General features: G+C 40.7%; 1 protein-coding gene across 8 annotated transcripts in view; it reads right to left on the bottom strand.

The window, feature by feature from the left end:
• The window catches only part of UBALD2 (UBA like domain containing 2), a 51,349-nt gene extending 42,145 nt beyond the window's left edge, over positions 1-9,204 (bottom strand). For 6 of the 8 annotated variants that reach the window (XR_014025578.1, XR_014025579.1, XR_014025580.1 and 3 more), the window contains exons 1-2: positions 8,749-9,204; positions 7,224-7,286 (exon numbers count right to left, since the gene is read on the bottom strand). Coding sequence is in view for 5 of the 8 variants with exons in the window: in XM_081320962.1 (XP_081177088.1) it covers positions 7,224-7,286; positions 8,749-8,868 (183 nt within the window). In the remaining 3 variants the exon portion in view is untranslated. Of the gene's footprint in view, positions 1-7,223; positions 7,287-7,525; positions 7,613-8,748 lie in introns of those variants that run through there. The other 2 variants (XM_081320959.1, XM_081320961.1) reach the window with 1 other exon arrangement.
• Positions 9,205-19,330: the final 10,126 nt, after the last annotated feature.

The raw sequence follows: 19,330 nt of genomic DNA, 5'->3' as shown, positions 1-19,330 counted from the left end.
TTATACAGCACCAATAATGTACACGCTGCTTTGCAGAACATCATAAGTAAACACACAAATGGTCCTGCCCCAAAGAGATTACCATCGACATTTCAACATTACAGAGAGCGAGGGAGGAGCAATAAAAGGGTGAGACAAGAAAGGGAGAGTGTAATCAGATGGAAACTTAGGCACTTGTGCTGATTCTGCTAGAAATATTTGATACGCCAATCCTAAAAGGACTAAGCAACGAGAAACAGACTTACTTCTTGATTTGGCCAACACGACGCCTGTAGGACACACATAACACCTGAAAGTCTGCTCAGCCCCAACTATTTGAAGTTTGTTCTTTGGGAGGGAAAATGGTCACACCAATAAGGAATCAAAACATTAACCCAAACCTTAGCTTTAAAATAGTGTGATGCACAACCTCCACCCCAAAACTCTTTTTTTTGCTATATCCAAATGTAAGTTAATTATACTCATAAATCAAGTATGAGGTGACCATCCTGAGTGCAAAGAGCGAAGGAAAACAGCTGAGCTTTAATTTCTATGCCATATTTTCAATACCGCCATAGTATAAAAGCTCTGTAGTAGAGATCCTCCATCTGCAAATATTTGTTCTGTCCATTCACATTCAGATGCCAAACAAATTCAAGGGACAAATCTACAGAATCTCCTTACTTCTATAAACTTCTCCCTATATTTATGTATTTAAAATGTATTTCTATTTTGCTTGTTCGTAAAATCATTCCCAGCAAGGTTTCTTTGCCGGTTTGTAAAAATATTGAAAAGAATATAGAACAGATAAATGGAAAAATAAAACAGTAAACAGTTAAACAAAGGGTACAAATACAATTTTAGGTTGGTGTTAGTGTGTATGTGTGACAAAGAGCAAGAGAGATATTTGCAACCTGTTTTCCCCAATTGGGACTTAAGATAGCTAACAGCTAAATATACTAAATCTCCTGAGTAAAAAAAGATTTCCTCTGAATCTTAAAGGACGTATCAACTGACATCAGGCACATGGATCTGAAGACATTGTAAGGCCAGGGAGCAAAAGGTGTCTTAAATCTCAGATATCCCTCCTGAACTTAGCCAGCTGAGAATATAATTTCCAGATGACAGCCCTTGAGATGCCCTATATGGTTTGGCATCAGTTTTATAGGTCAACCTGTGTGCGTATGTGTGTGTGTGTTGATTATTTAAGCCTGCAAAAGCAAAAGGAGACTAGAACTACTTTAAATCTGTTTTGGCCTTCACCAGCTAAGACTCTATCCATTTTATTCTGAACCTACTGAAGTTTTTTCAAAGGAAGCCCCATAGAGAGTGGTCATAGTGGCATAAAGTAGAAGTTATTGAGCCTGGATGACTGGTCAAGTGGAGTGAATTTTCCAGAGAAACCAGTATTTGACTCCAGCCTGGGGTAACTGATCTTCAAAGGATTTTACATATGCAATTACTGGGTAGTTGGAGGTTATGACACTAAAACAACTAACCTATGGTCTATATTCTTCTGATGGAGGAATGTGAGTCTCCATTGCAGTATCAAAACAGTAAAAGTAAACTTAGAAGAGGCCAAAAGAACATTTACTCACCATTAAATTCTAGCTAAGAAAAGAATAAATTTTGTAATCTGTATAAACTCTATTAAATGTGCCAATTTGTATTATTTTAGTATCACATTCACCACTAAAGCCTTTAGCAATTTTTAGGTCACTGACAATCCTAGGCAAGCCTACAGTCAACCATTAATACTAGAAAGTTGTTTCCAAGAAAGAAATATGTGTGAGACTTCTCTGGATTGAGCATGAAATGTTTTCCTAGATGAAATGATACAAGCTTAACTGTTTGCTGTATCTATGAAAAGAAGTGAATAAATATATTAAATATAGAGGGTCATGCATATTAAGAATGTCATCACTATATAATGATGTGGGATGTGTAGCATCCAAAAGAAAAAGTGGGGCTGAGGTTAACTGATTTGCAGCTTCAGCAGATTTAGAAATTAAAATACAGAGCAACCCAGGATGTGTTCCTCATCTGTATTACTCTAAAGTACAGAATGAAATAAAATGTTTGGAGTGTTTCCCTCCTACATTATTCTCTATCAGCCTAATATGCTTAAGACAGAAACAAAGGGGCCAGGACAAAAGATTTGTTTGCCTGAAAGGAGACAGAAATTCTGTGGTTGTATAGTTAGCAATCTAGTTGTATCCCTTGGTTGTGTCAGAGCAGTTTTCCCTGACTTGCTGCTGTCCTGATGTATAGATAACAACACCCATAGCCTTTAGTCAGCTCCCATATGGATAGGGGAAGATGGGAGCTGCAATATAAGATATGACAAGAGCATCTTTTTTAAGGAAGGCTGTGTTAGAACCGCTGTGTTTCAACTGACTGTAGTTCCAAAGTTGATTTCTCATGCATCAGGACCCCAAGGCCATGAGCCATGCATATACTTTAAGGCCATATGCCCCCCTACCTCCACAAAAAAAATGCTTAAAAAATCCTCACTCTTTTTATTAATGTTTGGTGGGCATCCATTACACACTCCATTTTCCCTATCAGAAGAATGTGAGGGGTTGGTTGAGATACAATTAACACGATTCTGAATGAGTTCCATAACTGAGCAAGGATGGGAGCTCGGCCCTAATCGATCATTTCTGCACACTGTTCACCTGAGACTCTAGAGCAGACATGTCAAACACAAGGCCCGGGGGCCGGATCTGGCCCACGAAGTGGTTTCATGTGGCCCGTGAAGCCATCCTGGAAACAGTGAGGGAATGGCCCCCACTGCCTTGGCATTTGCCCCGGTCCCATCTCCTTCTGCCAGAGACCCTCAGATCTGTCCCACTCCTGCCCAGGCCCCCATAGGCACCCTTAATGCAAACGATGTAGAGCTGGCCACGCCCACCCAGTAGGCCACGCCCACCCTGGCCATACCCACCCGGCCCCCTGAGGGCAACTGCAATGCTGATGCGGCCCTCAATGAAATTGAGTTTGACACACCTGCTCTACAGCATTTTTACAAGATTTTCACCAGCTGTGTATAATGATCAGTTTTTCTCTATCATGGCAACCCCAGATTTTTCACTACAATTCCTGTTATTCCTTTCTACTGGCAAAAATACCTATAATTTTCCATTTTCCAAATAAAACATTTTGTAAAGTTTCTTTTCTGTTCAACTTTCTTAAATCTATTCTGTTCACAAACAGAATTTCCTAGTTCACACTGGGGAATGGACTACATTGTGCAGCAAAAGTGGAATTCAAAGTTAGGTACACCATGTTAGTCTGAGAAGCAACTGAGAAATGTAGGTGAATAATGCTTGGCAAAAGGGAACAGTCAATAGGCAAATCATAACTTGAACATTAGTTTCCTGATTAATGTGTAACTGGTTATAAAAAGATAGGGGGAGGGCTTGAGAAGATAGCCTTGCCGAGGAGACAGGATATCCTTTGTTTGCAATCTCTGTTAAACCGTCCCTGGCAAATGCAGAAACTGTAAACTCTTTTAATGCTCAGCAGTTGGGAGAAACATTCCAGAGCAAGCAAGAATGGGCCCTGCTGTCTCATTACATTTCACATGTGGTTCTGTTTGGCTGAAATCTGCATCTAACATGCAGATTTATGAATACACGGGATGGCCTGGCAAAGCACATGATGCACACAAAGGAAAGAAACAAGAGATTTTAAAATTGCCAGATGGGAAGATGGATTTTTTCCTGCCTGTTGCATATTTGCTCAGTTTTGGCTTTTCTTGTGGTCTCTCTCTGTGTGTGTAGGGGGTACATGTATTTTAAGTGGCAGGTAAGTCAATTAATAGTAGTAACCTCCTTTGGGGGAATAAAAAAAAAAGAGGCCAGAAATGGATTTGTTAGCAATATGCACAGAAGGATACCCCGCACTAAGAACTGGATATAAAATCGATTAAACGGGCTCAACCAAACTAGATTCCCCTGCTGTGTGCTAAGCATTTAAAACACCTTTGAACCAAGTCTGAAATCCTACTTTGTTGAAGTTGCGCAAGGGGCTGCATAAGAAGAAAGGCTCCTGAATATTCTAAGCTGATTTGGGGTTGGGATATTATTAACAGAGACCTCCAGCATTCACTGAAATTCTATCCAGCAATTGGATGCAAAAGGGCATCATCGGCTCATCTCCATACTAGCAATACCTGTTCAGAAATGCAAAATGCAAAAAAAAAAAAAATGCAGCCCCTTGGGAAACAAAGCAGACTGCTTCAAAATCAGCTCTACCCCCAGGAAGCAAAACAAGCTTTTCAAAGGCACCCAGCCCTACGGCCAGGTTGCTGTCCCCTTCCTACCAACTGCTGCCTCACTGGTCCGTCTTCACCAAGATTCTTTTCTTGCAAGGCTTCATAACCAAAGACCTCTAGGTGTAGAAGTTCTGTGACTGCAAGCACTCCAACTGCTGGCCAAATAAGGGTTTTGAAACAAAAATGGACAAGTATGGCAGGAACAGCAAGGAGAAGATATGCAGGAAGGAACAAACGTGGGGTAATGGACAGTCTGTGATCCAAAGCATTCACATAATAGCATTCCGAAGAAAACACTCCAGCCAAGGAGACACCTTATTCACTTTGGCTGCTTCCAACACTGGAAAAGTCTTAGAATTTGGGCTGGAACTGCTTTCATTACAACTTTTGTAAGAATGTCCATTTTCAGCAAGAACCTAGGCACAGAACCAAAGGTGACCTTCAGATCATTAGGAATCATAGAAGTCAACCGGTTCTGAGGACAATGAGCCTTTTACTGGGGAAGGGGGTAGGATTCCTTGCAAGTCACACAGGAAACTGGTGCAGCATGTTGACCCATGTTTCAAGCTCAATAGCAAACCTGAGATCTACTTTCACATTTAGGTTTAAAAGAGCATGCTTAAATTAGCTCACTGGCTGCTTGTTTTAGCTTCCAGGGCAGTTATGAATCATTTTTCACCACTTGGCAATCTCATACAGACCATTTATCCCTTAAACTAGTTTCTTATTGCACAGCTTGAAATTTTAATGCCAGCATCATACAATCAGTTTTGTAGAAAACTTCACGGGCAGAAGCAGCGAGAAAATACACACGAACCTGCAATTTCACCCCCTCCTCCCAGTAAATATAAATAGAACCATCAAAGTATATAAACAAATTCAAATATTCTGAATCCGTATTCTACTGTCTGGAAAGGCTGTTTTAGAAGGCAGAACTGTAATATTTTTCTAAGCCAAATGCAAAGTTTCACATTCTTTGTAACGTTTGCTCTTCAAAATGGCAAAGCGCACACTTTTCATACTGTAGTGTTCTCCAACTTGAAAGGAGGGAGAGCAGATAATCATAAAGACTGTTGTCTACCCAAAGACCCAGTGTCAATTATATTGTGAGGCAGCTTTCTATGATTCTGAAGAATAACATAAAGCAGGTTATGCCGACTCTCTAAAAACCAGAGAGAAAACCAAATAATGATATTCCAGGTTATCTAAGCAAACTGGTGAACATATTATGTTCCAAGTTTCTATCATGTATATTCTGTTACATTAGCGGAAGAAAATACATGAACTTCCCATGCATTCTTATATGTGTATTTAAAAATTACACATTGAATGCATTTGCCTCCATATCTGGGTTGAAAAGATGACATGAATTAAACCAGAACTCGGCAGCCTATTTATAGCCCTTAAACTATTTCATATAATGGATGAGGCAAGTTCTCTCTTCCCTTCAAAATTTGGATAAGGCTTCTAAAAAAAAAGGTTGGATTTTTCAAAATTAAAAACCATCCAGGTTCAGAGATCAAATGAATGTTGCAGCTTCTGCATTATATAGAACCCTTTTTTAAATCCAAATTATTGGTTTTTAATAAAACTCTTCCTCTCTTGCTATATCTAAACTACAATTCTCATGCCCTGTATCTTCCCCCATAAAAGCATTTGAAAATAGTGCAAGACATTTTGATAAAACATCAGTTGCAGAACACTGAAATCTGACAATAGCAGTCCTTGTCGGCTTCAAAAAAAAATGCAGAAAATTATTTTACATGAAATGCAGTAAAGCTGGTTTTCAGTATAGAATTATTCTTTCAAAAGACTTGTAAAAACAGGCTATTTAGACATTTTTACAATATAGCACACTGATGCAACCAGTAGTCATTTAGATGTAATTTATATTTTCTTACAAGTTTACAATATGTAACTTCCTCACGTAAGTTATACTTTGTTAACAAGTACTTCTAAGGGAGCAATAGTCTTATCAACACATTATCAGAATAAATTTAAGACTTTTAGTATTATCTAGTCAAAATATGATATCTAACGGAAATCTACAATTAAAAGCATGTATTAGTAAATATTGAAAATATAATTACATTGCTATGTAGATAGGAAAATCTACATAGCCAAAACCAAATAAGCAACATTAGAATTTTATGGGAGGGGTTTGGGGTGTTTTTGCATTTCTAAAGCTATACATAGGCTTAAACAATAGACAAGTGAAATGCTGTAGCTTAGTCTGTATTTGCTATTATCCTTGCACACAATACTAGTTCACTTTCCTAAAAAATAAATAAAAAACTTCTCTTGCTTGCCAAACAACCCTGCCCTCAGTCAAGGTCACACAAAGTTTTGCTGAAGTTTAGACGAAACACACTAATGGAGGGGGTGTACCTAAAAGCTTGCCAGCATTTCCTCCTTGCTTCTAAATTCCCTGGATTTTAAGTAATTATGGAGAATAAAAATGGTTAAACAATTCCATATGAGGTAAAGACAGAGGAAGGAGGGAGGGAGGGAGAGAGAAGCAGAAGTCCCTGTTTCCTGGCAGACATTTTGGCTCTTGTTTACATTTGCAGTCTGTGTTTCTCTTGTTGCAGAGCAATATGGCTGTCTGTAGAGCTGACAGCTTTGAATGCACAACCACTGCTGGCTGCAGGCTCTTGTTCCCTCCCAGTATCAAAGGTTGTGTAAAATTATGCAGACGTTGCATATCCGGAGTTCCTCCTCATTCCTCCTTTACATGGCTTGACAACTCAAGCACTGCTCAGCGTGATCTTTTATTTCTCTTTTATACCTGCTTTCCAAGGGAATGGAAAGCTAAGGATAGTTTGGATTTGATCATGGAAACAAGCAAGGCTCAAGGCATTAAAAACACACAGGCTATTCACCTAATGTAAATTTCCAATGTTCACAAAAGGAGGGGGGAGGACTGTGAGGAACAATGTGAACCTCAGAACTTTGAAGTACTTACCATTTGATGATGGTGATGGGTGTTGGGAATGTTGGTTTCTTGAAAAAATGCACTCAAAGCCGTCTATATTTAAAAAAGCACACAAGCCTATTGTTAGAACAAGGGGCTACAACCCCAAGGGAAAAGTTAAGGTGGAGGGGAAGAACAGCAACATATTTTTACAGGGACATTCTTGCCCAGCCCATTACTCTCCCTCCCCTTCTTTTTAAGCACTGACCTAGGACAATGCTAATCTTTCCTCTCCCTTTGGGGAAGGATGGGAAAAAAGCAAACCACAAACACTGCACAAGAGGACAACATACCCATAAGTAATCATTGTCAGCCTCAACTAGGTTTTGTAATCCACAAGCCAATAGACCATAGCAACTAGGTGCCATCCTCCCAATGGGGATGAAGTGAACTGTAGTCCAACACAGTAGGAACAAAGCTGGTTGGGGAACATTTTAAAATGTAATAAGAAAGTCTCTATCCCTAACACGTAAAAAAAATTGGCAGAGCAACAAATATGTGTAGTTTTAAAAGGCAACATGGGGGTGGGGATTGGCTTCATGGAAGCTAGAGACAAGCTGATAGCTTTTTAAGTATAATGCTATGCCCAGCAGAAATGGACAAAGACATTTATCTTTGTTGATGCCAAGGGCTTGGCTGAAACCAATCTTTTCCTCCTCGTCTTGTAAATCAAAACAGAGGAGGTATTGAAAACGTTGTGGCTAGACCAGGGAAGGATTCGGCCATATGTAAACAAACAGACTCCTTTAAAAGCAAGAATTTCTAACCGTATCTCAACAGAGTTATCTGGTTTCTTCTCCAGCTAAATAAAGACCACACATACTAAGCAGCAGTTATTAGCAGGCCGATTTCAGAGACTAACGTCCCCACTGCTTCCCTAAATAATGGGGGGAGGGGGTGAACAGTTTCCTTGATATTCCTTTGCTACAAGGAAAGAAATGAAGGGGGGGGGAAGCTAAACCTTCACACTCAAACCAAGGCATGCCCCACTCTCCGTTAGAGATGTCTGCACGATCCATGGAGGAATACTTTAAAAACCATTTATTCCATTTGAATGCTCAAATTAGCCCCCCCCTCCCCCCAAGTAAGCTGTGTGATCATCACGCGTTCTGCACTCTCGCCGCCAGTCCAATTCAAGAATATTAATGTTGTCCACCCGTGGCTTCTCCTCCTCCCTTTTCCCACGACCAGCAGCAACAACAGATTAGTCAACACGCAAAAAGGCCTAGCGCATTCCTAGCCCCGGAAGGCACTCATTGTAGAAAGCGACAGTAGTTATTAAAATGGCTCTGATGGATTGTTTACATGCCCAGTGCCAAGGGAAAGGCTCCCTCGCCTTACACAGGGGAGGGGGGGGCTGGGGGTGGACGCGGAGCAATAGAACATCCCTTAAACCACCGTGGTAGTCACCACATTAGCAAGGCGGGGGAGGGTGGTCGTGGCGATTCTTTTTCGCCTCCCGCGAAGGAAGGCGGAGAGGGGGAGAGACGGAGAACCAGAAAAGCTCGCAACGCACCTCAAATTGCCAATGTGCAGCTTGCAGGAGCTGCTTCGCTTGATCCGCCGCACAGCCCGCAGCCAGCACGAACTGGTTAATCATGACTTGATGCCGAAGTTCCTCCATATTCACCGACATGGCGAGAGAAGCGAAACCACAACACGGAAGGGAGGAGGAGAGCCAAACGCACCCAAGGTGGTGGTGGTGGCGGCGGCGGCGGCTGGGATGTGTGTGTGGTTTTTTTTGGGGGGGGGAAGGAAAAAAAATCGACAAAGGCTTCTTTTCTCCTTCTTCCCTTCTAGCCTGAAATGCCAGGCGCTTTCTCTATTCCGAGGCTTTAAGCTAGCGCTCGTCGGGTTCGAGCCAAGCCGCCTCCCCGCCTCTATATAGCTTCAGTCGGCAGGAACAAGGCTGTGTTGATATTTCCCCTTCCCCTCTCGTAGTTCTTCGGCAGCTAAACCACCACAAACAACAGCATCGAGGGGAGGAGCGTGTAGAGAGAGAGAGAATCGGGGTGGGCAGAGGGGGAAGCCGGAGGTGCCTCAACGTTCAATTCCACGCTTTCTTAGCCCGCTGATTGGTTGCTGCAGTATTCTTTGCGTGTCTGAACGTTCGATTCGAATCTTCCAGGCGGTGGATGTTTCTCTTTCTTTCTCCCGCCCCTTCTGCCCCGTTGCTTATATTTCATTGGAGGAAGTAAACCCATCCAGGTTCCTTGTTCATTGGTTAGCTGCTGTGTTTTGGCTGAGAACTAGGTCGCTATTGGTCCTTTTTTTTCCTCGTAAGGGAGGGGTAAAGCTATGCTCTTGTTTGAACTGAACTGGAAATTTTACTCCCTTTGTTGATTGGCTGCTTTGCTCCCCCCCTCCTCCTCCTCCCCGTTCTTTTTTTCACGGTTGTAAAAAAAAAAACCAGAACAAAAAAGTATAGCTATAGACAGCAAGTTCATTGATAAACTTCTGTGTGACAAATATATCCAGCTGGAAAAGCAAGGATGTGCAGCAGTGTCTCATTTCCTTTGAAAATTAAACGATTAGCCTGAAAGCGAACTTTATCATATAATTAAAAAAGGTCGAACATTCACAGTTCTTATCGGAAACTACGCTCTTGCGAACTTCCGGGTCCTTATTACTCAGAGAATGAAGATCGGAAATGTTTGGGGTTTTTTTTTTAGAAATCTATATTAGTGTTTCTTTTACTAAGTCATAATGGAATGAACTGCTAGTAATAACTTCCTTTTGAAAAACCCACTGTGTTACAGAAATACGGAACTCGGCTTTGCTTTTCTTTTTTGGTCTTGAATGAACGAAAGCTCAGTCGCGCCCAACATTTGCGGCCCTCTAAAATGGAAGCGGTCCCCTTCAGTCAGTTCCTGAGAACTTTTTGCTCTGTACTGACAGATGTGGATCACAGTTAGCATAGGTTAGATTGACATTATGATGTCGGTCGGAAAATTGACTTTTCGTCTTAGGGCCATTCCCTGACTAGTCTAACACAAAAAGGGCAAGTAGCCACTACTTCGTTTCAAAGTATAATCACCTTTGAGTGCTAATTATACACACAACAGCTTTAATACATGGTTGCTGCATTTAGAATGAGCCAAGTTTGATTGAAAACTGCAGCTGTGGAACTTTGAGACTAGAAGTCTTTTCGGGCCCAAAGGTGAATCACATGTAAAACCATATGAAACCGGGTGTATCTATGAGCTATCATGTGACAGTTCAGATATAAAAATAATATAAGGATCTGTGTTAGATTTAGTGGCTCTGACCTCTGCCCTGACCTGTTTTGAAAGGGTTTGGTAGGCTCACTTTGGTTTCATAAACTTAGAGTTGAGCTAAATTGCTTGTAAGCCGCCCTGAGTCTTCGGAGAAGGGCGGGATATAAATGGAATTAAAATAAATAAATAAATAAATAAATTTGTTGCTGAGGGTTTTGCCTCTCCACATGTTAATGTGGGATAAGAAAAGAAGGGTGGCTTTGCTAAATCAAACCTGCTTCATGTGACCTAACTAACACAGGCCCAATGAGCTGTTTCTTATGCACTGTTACAGCTGGAACTTTACCTTCAGTAAGTTTCACTATATCCATTCTTAGTTTTGCTTTCTCAGCATCAAATTCATCAGTTTGCACTGACTTATGTTTGGATTGCATTTGAGCTACCATTTTAATGAACCCAACCAGAGAAATCCTCTTTAATCTGTACACAGCTTTTGCTTTTTTGATTCATTTGACATCAGCTGTACTCTTGATTTTCTGGTGCCAACAAATCGTCAATAAAGCGCTGGAGAATTTCACAATAATATAACAGCTGTGTTTATTCATTAGGCTATATCCCATTTTTCATTCATGAATTCAAGACAGCATATAAAGCACTCGTCCTCCTTTTTTTGCCCACAAAATATGACATTGTAAAGTGGGTTGGGATGAGAGAGTAATTGACACAAATTTATTCATTCATGCCAATGTTGACTTATGTGTCCTGTGAAAATACTGTATTATGTTTATTTTTCATACCAGGGTGCTGAAGCACTATAATTCCATTCTGGGCTAATCATTTCCTGTAGATCAATTTATGACACTAAAACATGCTGGGACAGGCAGTCTTTTGAGGAAATATGGTTATAGCCTTATTAGTGTGTGTGTGGGGGGGAGAGAAACACACCCGCCACTCCCTAATTCAGTTGCACTTCAAACTCGGATAAGTGCAATTATGCAATAATAACCATAGAAGCAAAAACTATTAAAGCAATACTGATCTGTTCCCATAGTACTGTATTTCTAGAAATTCTTTTGCCACTTATCAATCTTCATTGTCATTCATTTACAATGTTCCTGTGTTAGCCATGCATGGAAGGCACAAATCAGTATGCAGGGACTGTGTTACCCAATACACAAACATCCAAGCAAAGGAGAGAAAGTGTCTCCAGGAACAGACAACAGTATCGCAGCAAACTATCCATGGCTTCCCATGTCCTAGTAATTGGTCAACATGTATAAAGAGATCAGATTGGCCCCCAGAAGAAGAGTATGAGCATCTCTTGGTACCCATGATGAGAAAAGATCTAATAATTGCATATGACCTTGTCCATACCAAACATACCAAACTGTGTCAAAGATGGGAGAATTATCTGTTTCGTGAGCATCCTAACCCAGTTAATTCACTCTGACAACTAGCAGTTTTAGCTCAACATAGTCCACGTTGTTTTTCCAGCCAAACCTTGTGACTTGCTCAAAGCATGTTGAATTTACATTCCTTCCACAAGTAGTCCTTGACCTACAACAGTTCATTTAGTGGCCATTTAGATTTACAACAGCACTGAAAAAAGTGACTTAGAACCATTTTTCATAGTTACAACCTTTGCAGCATCCCCATGATCATGTGGTCAAAATTCAGCTGCTTGGCAACTGGTTACTACTTACGGCCATTGCTGTGTCCCAAGGATCACCTTTGGCAGCCTTTTGAGAAGCAAAGTCAATGGGGTAACTAGAGGTCAGAGCATAAACCTTATCCCATATATGTCAAAATGAATCCAGTGTGAATAATAATGGTGGATACCATCACTTGCCACAAGCAGGAGAGAAATATATATATATGATACTGCAGAGCAAGGTCTCCAGCATACTGTATCAGGAAATATTTCATGATTTTGGGAAGAGGGTGAAGATTCTTAGGGCACAGGTGATGTTCTCATTGGTATTTACCATTAACGATAAAGGTCTGGCAAAAGAATGGAAACTTTTTTGAGTGAACTAGCTGTCAAGTTGGTGCATGCAACAGAGGCTTGGATTTTCAATAGCAGTACAATCTTCAAGGAAGAGCTTGCTTTGAGAAATGCAATTCATCTCACTAAGGAGGGAAAGTAAGTCTTTGGACAGGAGCTGACTAACTTCGTCAGGAGGACTTTGAACTGAAACACAAAGGAGCATGAATGTTAAGGCTATTGATGAGTAACAGCAGCACTAGTTTACCAAAGCAACAATGGAGGTACAGAAATAAAGAAAAATGGGAAACTGAACATAGGAAGTCTAGTCTATTATCTTAAATGTCAATTCTTACAAAGTATGAGAAACCAGCAAAATGGGGTGGATGTCATGAGCCACAAAGGCAAGTAAAATATAATAGGGTTTACAGAAACATGGTGGGATCAATCTTAATAGTGCTACATTGGACTTGAAAGGTACACATTATCTCAGAGGAAAAGGGAACACAAGAGAGGGAATGATGTAATGTTTTATATTAAGAATGAGCTGACCTGAATAAAATTTTGCTGAACTGATGGCAGCATGAGTATTGAAAACTTCTGAGTTAGGCTAAAAGGGCAAACTAAGGGATACTTTGCTATGAGACTACTGTATTTCACCTAATCAATTTATTAAACTAGATAATAATCCTAAAAATCATGAACTGGTTGTGACAGGACATTTCAACTACCCAGACATTTGTTGGAAGACTAATTCTGTCAAATATTAGATGTCACATAGATTTTTGATTTGGGTTAGTGATAATTTTCAAAAATTCAAGCAGGAAACTAGGAGATCTAATTCTCAAATCTTGGTTTTCACAGAAGTTTGGTAAAGAACAATTGAACATAATCCATGGATTATAGAAAGGTTGATTTTAATAAACCAAGAGAAACTATAAGAGAGAGGTCATGGGAAGAACAGCAAAAGTGGTATAGCCAGCTGGGGTGTCTTGAAAAGTAAACTAAAGATAACTCAGTCTCAAACAATACTGAAAGATTTGGGAGAAAAGCTGTTGCATCTCTGTCAATTATTTTTGAGGAGATTAGAGAACTGGAGAGGTTCCAGAGGACTAAAAGTGGGGGGGGGGGGAGAAATGGTATCATGATTTTGGGTTTTAGACTGATTTGCCGATACATAAATGGCTAGTGCATACTACTATAGAAATGTAAAAAGTTGAGATTTGATTTTGATGTCCAATTTTACCGCAACAGAGAGAGTTGGAAGTCAATGCCTTTTGTCTCTTCCCCTCCCTTTCTTCGCACCAATTTTGTTTTCCCCTTTTCTACTGTTGTCCCCTTTCTGCCAACCTAGCAGTTCGAAAGCATGTAAAAATGCAAGTAGAAAAATAGGGACCACTACGGTGGGAAGGTAACAGTGTTCCGTGCGCCTTTGGCGTCTAGTCATGCCGGCCACATGACCATGGAGACATCCTCGGACAAGCGCTGGCTCTTCGGCTTTGAAACGGAGATGAGCACCGGCCCCTAGAGTCAGAAACGACTAGCACACATGTGCAAGGGAGGGAACCTTTACCTTTACCTTTTACTGTTGTCCCCTACTATTTGATTTTGTATTTTCACATTTTAAGTTATAAATGAATAAAATTAAATAAAAAAAGAAAAAAGGGAGGGGGAAGAAAGAGAGTCCCAGTAATTAACTATCAGTGAGCCAAACTTCAGTATCTGGTAGGATAGAGCAAATAATAAAAGACCACTTGTAAGCATTTTGGAGACAATAATGCATTTGCTAAGATGCACATGGCTTTGTTAAAAAAGGGTTATGGGAGATAAATCTTGTCTTTCTTTCACAAGGTATTTAGTAGCTGAGGAAAATGTTGTGACTATAATCTGCCTCAGTTTCACCAAAACTTTTCACATGGTTCTTCGGACATTGTCACTGATAAGCTGTTATAGTCTGAGTTGGATGGCAGTACAGTCAGGTGCATCCACAACTGGCTATTTAACCATATCCGAGTCAGCACTGATGGCTCTGTGTTGAGGTGGAACACTGTAACCAACATCCAAGATGACAGAATGATATTGTAATCTAATCTGGAAAGATTAGAAGAAAAGACAGGAACAAGATGTCTTTTCCACAGGGAAAAAATGTGAGATATTACATTTAGAGAGGGGAAAAAATAGGGAAAAAGATACAAAATAGCAGATTCATGGTTTGGAAGCACTGCATTGGAGAAGGGCTTGGTTATGGTCATTAACCAGCCAAGTGTGAGACAGCTGTTAGAAGGGTTAATGCAGCTCTGGGCTATATCAGAAAAAGTGAAGTTCCTATTCCCCCTATTCTACAGTGGTGAGGCCACCCCACAGACTCATTCTACCCCAGCTTCCAGAGACCTAAAAGGGTGGGTGGGGAGGTCCTGCTGGATTGCCTCGGAGAGGGTGTTTTTACTAGGTAGGTGCAGCCATGAAATTTTTCTAGTTCCTTCCACTTTTAGAGGGATTGGATGGCATTGTTCACTTTTAAGGGGTCCATCCTGACCAACTTTCTTATTTGCCAGCACCTTACCTATTTGTAAAACCTACAATAATATTCACATTTAAAAGCATATTTTAGAAATATATTTTATTGAAATGCCTATTCTCTCTCTCTCTCTCCTTCTCTCTCTCTCTCTCTCTCTCTCTCTCTCTCTCTCTCTCTCTCTCTCTCTCTCTCTCTCTCTCTCACACACACACACACACACACACACTTGGCTCCTTGAGCCAAGAACTTCAAGAGACTAGTCAATAAGCAGTGAAATGTGTGAATATTAGGATATTCATTCAGAAGATGTGGAATTTGAAATTTACAAAGATCAAATTCCTCAAAAGTACTTATTTTTCTTTCTCATCTTCAGGGCTCCAATTTTGAGATTTTCTTCCTAGTTTCTAAAAAGATAGGTTTGTCCCATTATTTATCTTAAACATTTTATTGAGAAAGGGTTTTGCTGCCACAAGTTTAAAAAGTCAAAAGCAGCAACAGCAGCAGCAGCAGCAAAAAAGCAAATGTCCAAAATAATATTACACAAATAATTATTATCAAATAATGTTGATGAATTGTATCTTACTATTGCATTATTATCTCTAGTCTGAGAACTCAGGGTGGTCTCTATTGTTTCTCTCATAGCCTCACTTGATTTTCACAACATCCTTGTGAGTTAGGCAGGGCTGAGAATTAGTACTGACCCTATGTTTATGCAGGAAATGTAGGGAGAGGTTTAAGCCTGGGACTTTCTAGATTGTGGTGTGGCACTCTGATCACTTTATAACACTGGATTACCAGCAAAAGCACGATAAGTAACTTTCTTCAGAACAATGAATTTTTTCATTCAGTGTGATTTATATAATTACAGGTAGTTCTCGACTTAAAACAGTTGTGACCAGAATTTCCATTGCTAATCAAAATGATTGTTAAGTGAATTATGCCTAATTTTATGACCTTTCTGCCATAGATGTTAAGCAAATTACAAATTACGGCAGTTAAATGAATCACACAGTCATTAAGCAAATCCAGCTTTCTCTATTGACTTTGGTTGTTTGAAGCCAGCTGGGAAGGTCACAAAGGGTGATTATGTGACTCTGGAATGCTTTAACGATCATAAATGCCTGCTGATTGCCTAGCTGCCAACTTAAGTTTTGTATTTATTTATTTAAATTGTCTACAGTATATGCCTGCCAATCACACAACAGTGATTCTGGTTTGCCTGCAAGAATTAGAACAACAGCTATGAGCAATAACCCATGGCACTCAAGGTAAGCAATAAAAAAAGCCACAACAGAGCTCACCCAACCTCTTGGCCCAAATGAAAATAACAAGGGCCGTAGAGCTTTGCAAAAGGCTAATAGGGTTGGAACCATCCAAATTTGGCAGTGGGGGAGGGGGGGTGTTTTGCTGTTCTATCTAGAGCAGGGGTAGGCAACCTCGGCTCTTTTATGACTCATGGACTTCAACTCCCAGAATTCCTGAGCCAGCTTGGCTGGCTCAGGAATTCTGGGAGTTGAAGTCCATGAGTCATAAAAGAGCCGAGGTTGCCTACCCCTGATCTAGAGCAAGGGTAGGCAACTTTGACTCTTTTATGACTCATGGACTTCAACTCCCAGAATGGTCAGGAATTCTGGGAGTTGAAGTCCATGAGTCATAAAAGAGCCAAGGTTGCCTAGCCCTGATCTAGAGGACAGGTGCTGCCACTGAGAAGGCAGGACTCCGGGTCCAAAAGGGGTCCTCAGGCATGCCCTCCCTGCTAGATTTCATGGGTCAGGCAGACACCAAAAGAGGCAACCAGAGAAACCATTTAAACTGTGTTTCCATTTCAAATTCATACTGTTGCCCCTTAATCCAGTTTAAGACTATGTGGCCCTCTAAGCAAATTCATCCTTGCTATTTTAATTTTTTTCCTTGCCATTTTAAATTTTTTATACTGTTTGATATATATATATATCAAAGGGAACAGAAAATAAGACATCCTACTATTAAATACAGTACATTGTGTTGTTTAAGTGTTCCCTTTATTTTTTTGAGCAGTACCTGTTCACTGCCCAGAGTCCGTCTGTGAGGCAGATGAGAGGTTTTAAAAATTGATAAATAAATAAAAAGTGTAGACTAAACTTTGTGTATTTATTATGTCCTGCCAGGTACCACAAAGGGAGGACAGTAGCTTTATTCAGCACGAGGAATCAAAAACTTTATACATTTGTTTGTGTCTTCTGATACAAGTGGGCATTCTGTGACTCCTGAACAACATCTTTCTGTGAGCCTCACGCCTGGAGATCCTTAACTTAGCGCTTAAAGCTTCAGCCTCCCTAGCAGTGTTAACGCTCCATTGTTCTTCTGAATGTTTCTGTATCTCATAGGGAACATGGGCTCCCTTCCCTACCCAGTGTCACGAACAGGGCCTACTTTGCCATGAGATGCTGCAATCCAGTTTGCACGATTGTGCTTCCCTATCTTGAAAGCAGGCCAGCAAAGCCGCGACACAAAAGAAGCAGGAATTGTGTATCACAGCTTTGTAAAAATAGGTGGGCAGAGCAAACAGTGGCAAACAACCTTATCTCCGTTCATGTGGCTACATTGTATTTGGTTTGGGGGGGGCAGCAATTGATTTGCTGCCTTTATATCAGCCAGAAGCAGAAGTGACCCAATTTCCCATGCTGCTGCTTTTGTCTTTTCTCTCCTTCAGTAGCACCTGGCTTGACTACTGTCTTTTAAAATAACGTGAAAAAGATAAGTAGGTGGGAGGCTGATGGAGGACATTTTCAAATTCAGTTCCTATCCAGGTTCTTAAAGAATCAGGCAACAGTACCGAAATTGGTGGGGAGACATACCCTTGCTCTCCTGCACTGTCGCATAAGGGTAAAAGTTGTATTTTTCTCACTTATTTTAAAGCACTTGTTACGACTTTTTTTTTCTTTTTGACAATATATGCATCTTTGCGTTTTGTCCCTTTTGGTTTTTTTTTTAAAAGCATTTTACAAAAAGACATAAGGGTAGATGTAAGAATGATTATCACATTTATATAGTCCCCTTCATGGATTACTGCCTTGTCGTGGCGAAGGGGCTTGCGTAATTCAATGAAGCTATGAGCTATGCCGTGCAGGGCCACCCAAGACGGACAGGTCATAGCAGAGAGTTCTGACAAAACGTGATCCACTGGAGAAGGAAATGGCAACCCACTCCAGTATCTTTGCCATGAAAACCCTACGGACAGTACCAAAAGGCAAAACGATATGACGCTGGAAGATGAGCCCCTCAGGTCGGAAGGCGTCCAATATGCTAGTACTAGTAGCGCCAGAAAGAATGAAGCGACTGGGCCAAAGCCGAAAGGACGCTCAGCTGTGGATATGTCTGGTGGTGAAAGGAAAGTCCGATGCTGTAAAGATTTTTTCTCCATAGAAACCTGGAATGTAAGATCCATGAATCAAGGCAAGCTGGACGTGGTCAAACAAGAGATGACAAGACTGAACATCGACATCTTAGGTATCAGCGAACTAAAATGGACAGGAATGGGTGAATTTAATTCAGATGACCATCAGGTATACTACTGCGGGCAAGAATCCCTCAGAAGAAATGGAGTAGCATTCATAGTCAATAAAAGAGTAGGAAAAGCAATACTGGGATAGAATCCTCAAAATGACAGAATGATCTCAGTTCGAATCCAAGGCAAACCATTCAATATCACAGTAGTCCAAGTCTATGCCCCAACCACCGGTGCTGAAGAGGATGAAATTGACCGGTTCTACGAAGCCCTACAGCACCTTATAGAACTAACACCAAAAAATGATGTCCTTATCATCATGGGGGATTGGAATGCTAAAGTAGGAAGCCAAAAGATAACCGGAATAACAGGCAAGTTTGGCCTTGGAGTACAAAATGAAGCAGGGCACAGGCTGATAGAATTTTGTCAAGAGAATACGATGGTCATAGCAAACACTCTTTTCCAACAACCCAAGAGACGGCTCTACACATGGACATCACCAGACGGTCAACACAGAAATCAGATTGACTACATGCTCTGCAGCCAAAGATGGAGAAGCTCTATACAGTCAGTAAAAACAAGACCAGGAGCTGACTGTGGCTCAGACCATGAGCTTCTTGTTGCAAAGTTTAGGCTTAAACTGAAGAAAGTAGGGAAAAGCACTAGGCCAGTCAGGTATGAATTAAATCATATCCCTGTTGAATATACAGTAGAGGTGACAAATAGATTTAAGGAATTAGATCTGATAGACAGGGTGCCTGAAGAACTATGGACAGAGGTTCGCAACATTGTACAAGAGGTAGCAACCAAAACCATCCCAAAGAAAAAGAAATGCAAAAAAGCAAAATGGCTGTCTGAGGAAGCTTTGCAAATAGCTGAGGAAAGGAGGGA

The sequence above is a fragment of the Vipera berus genome (assembly GCF_964194415.1).
Source record: "Vipera berus genome assembly, chromosome: 2".
NCBI lineage: Eukaryota > Metazoa > Chordata > Lepidosauria > Squamata > Viperidae > Vipera > Vipera berus.
The sequence above is the reverse complement of the archived record's forward strand: the minus strand, read 5'-3'. Positions and strand labels throughout refer to the sequence as shown.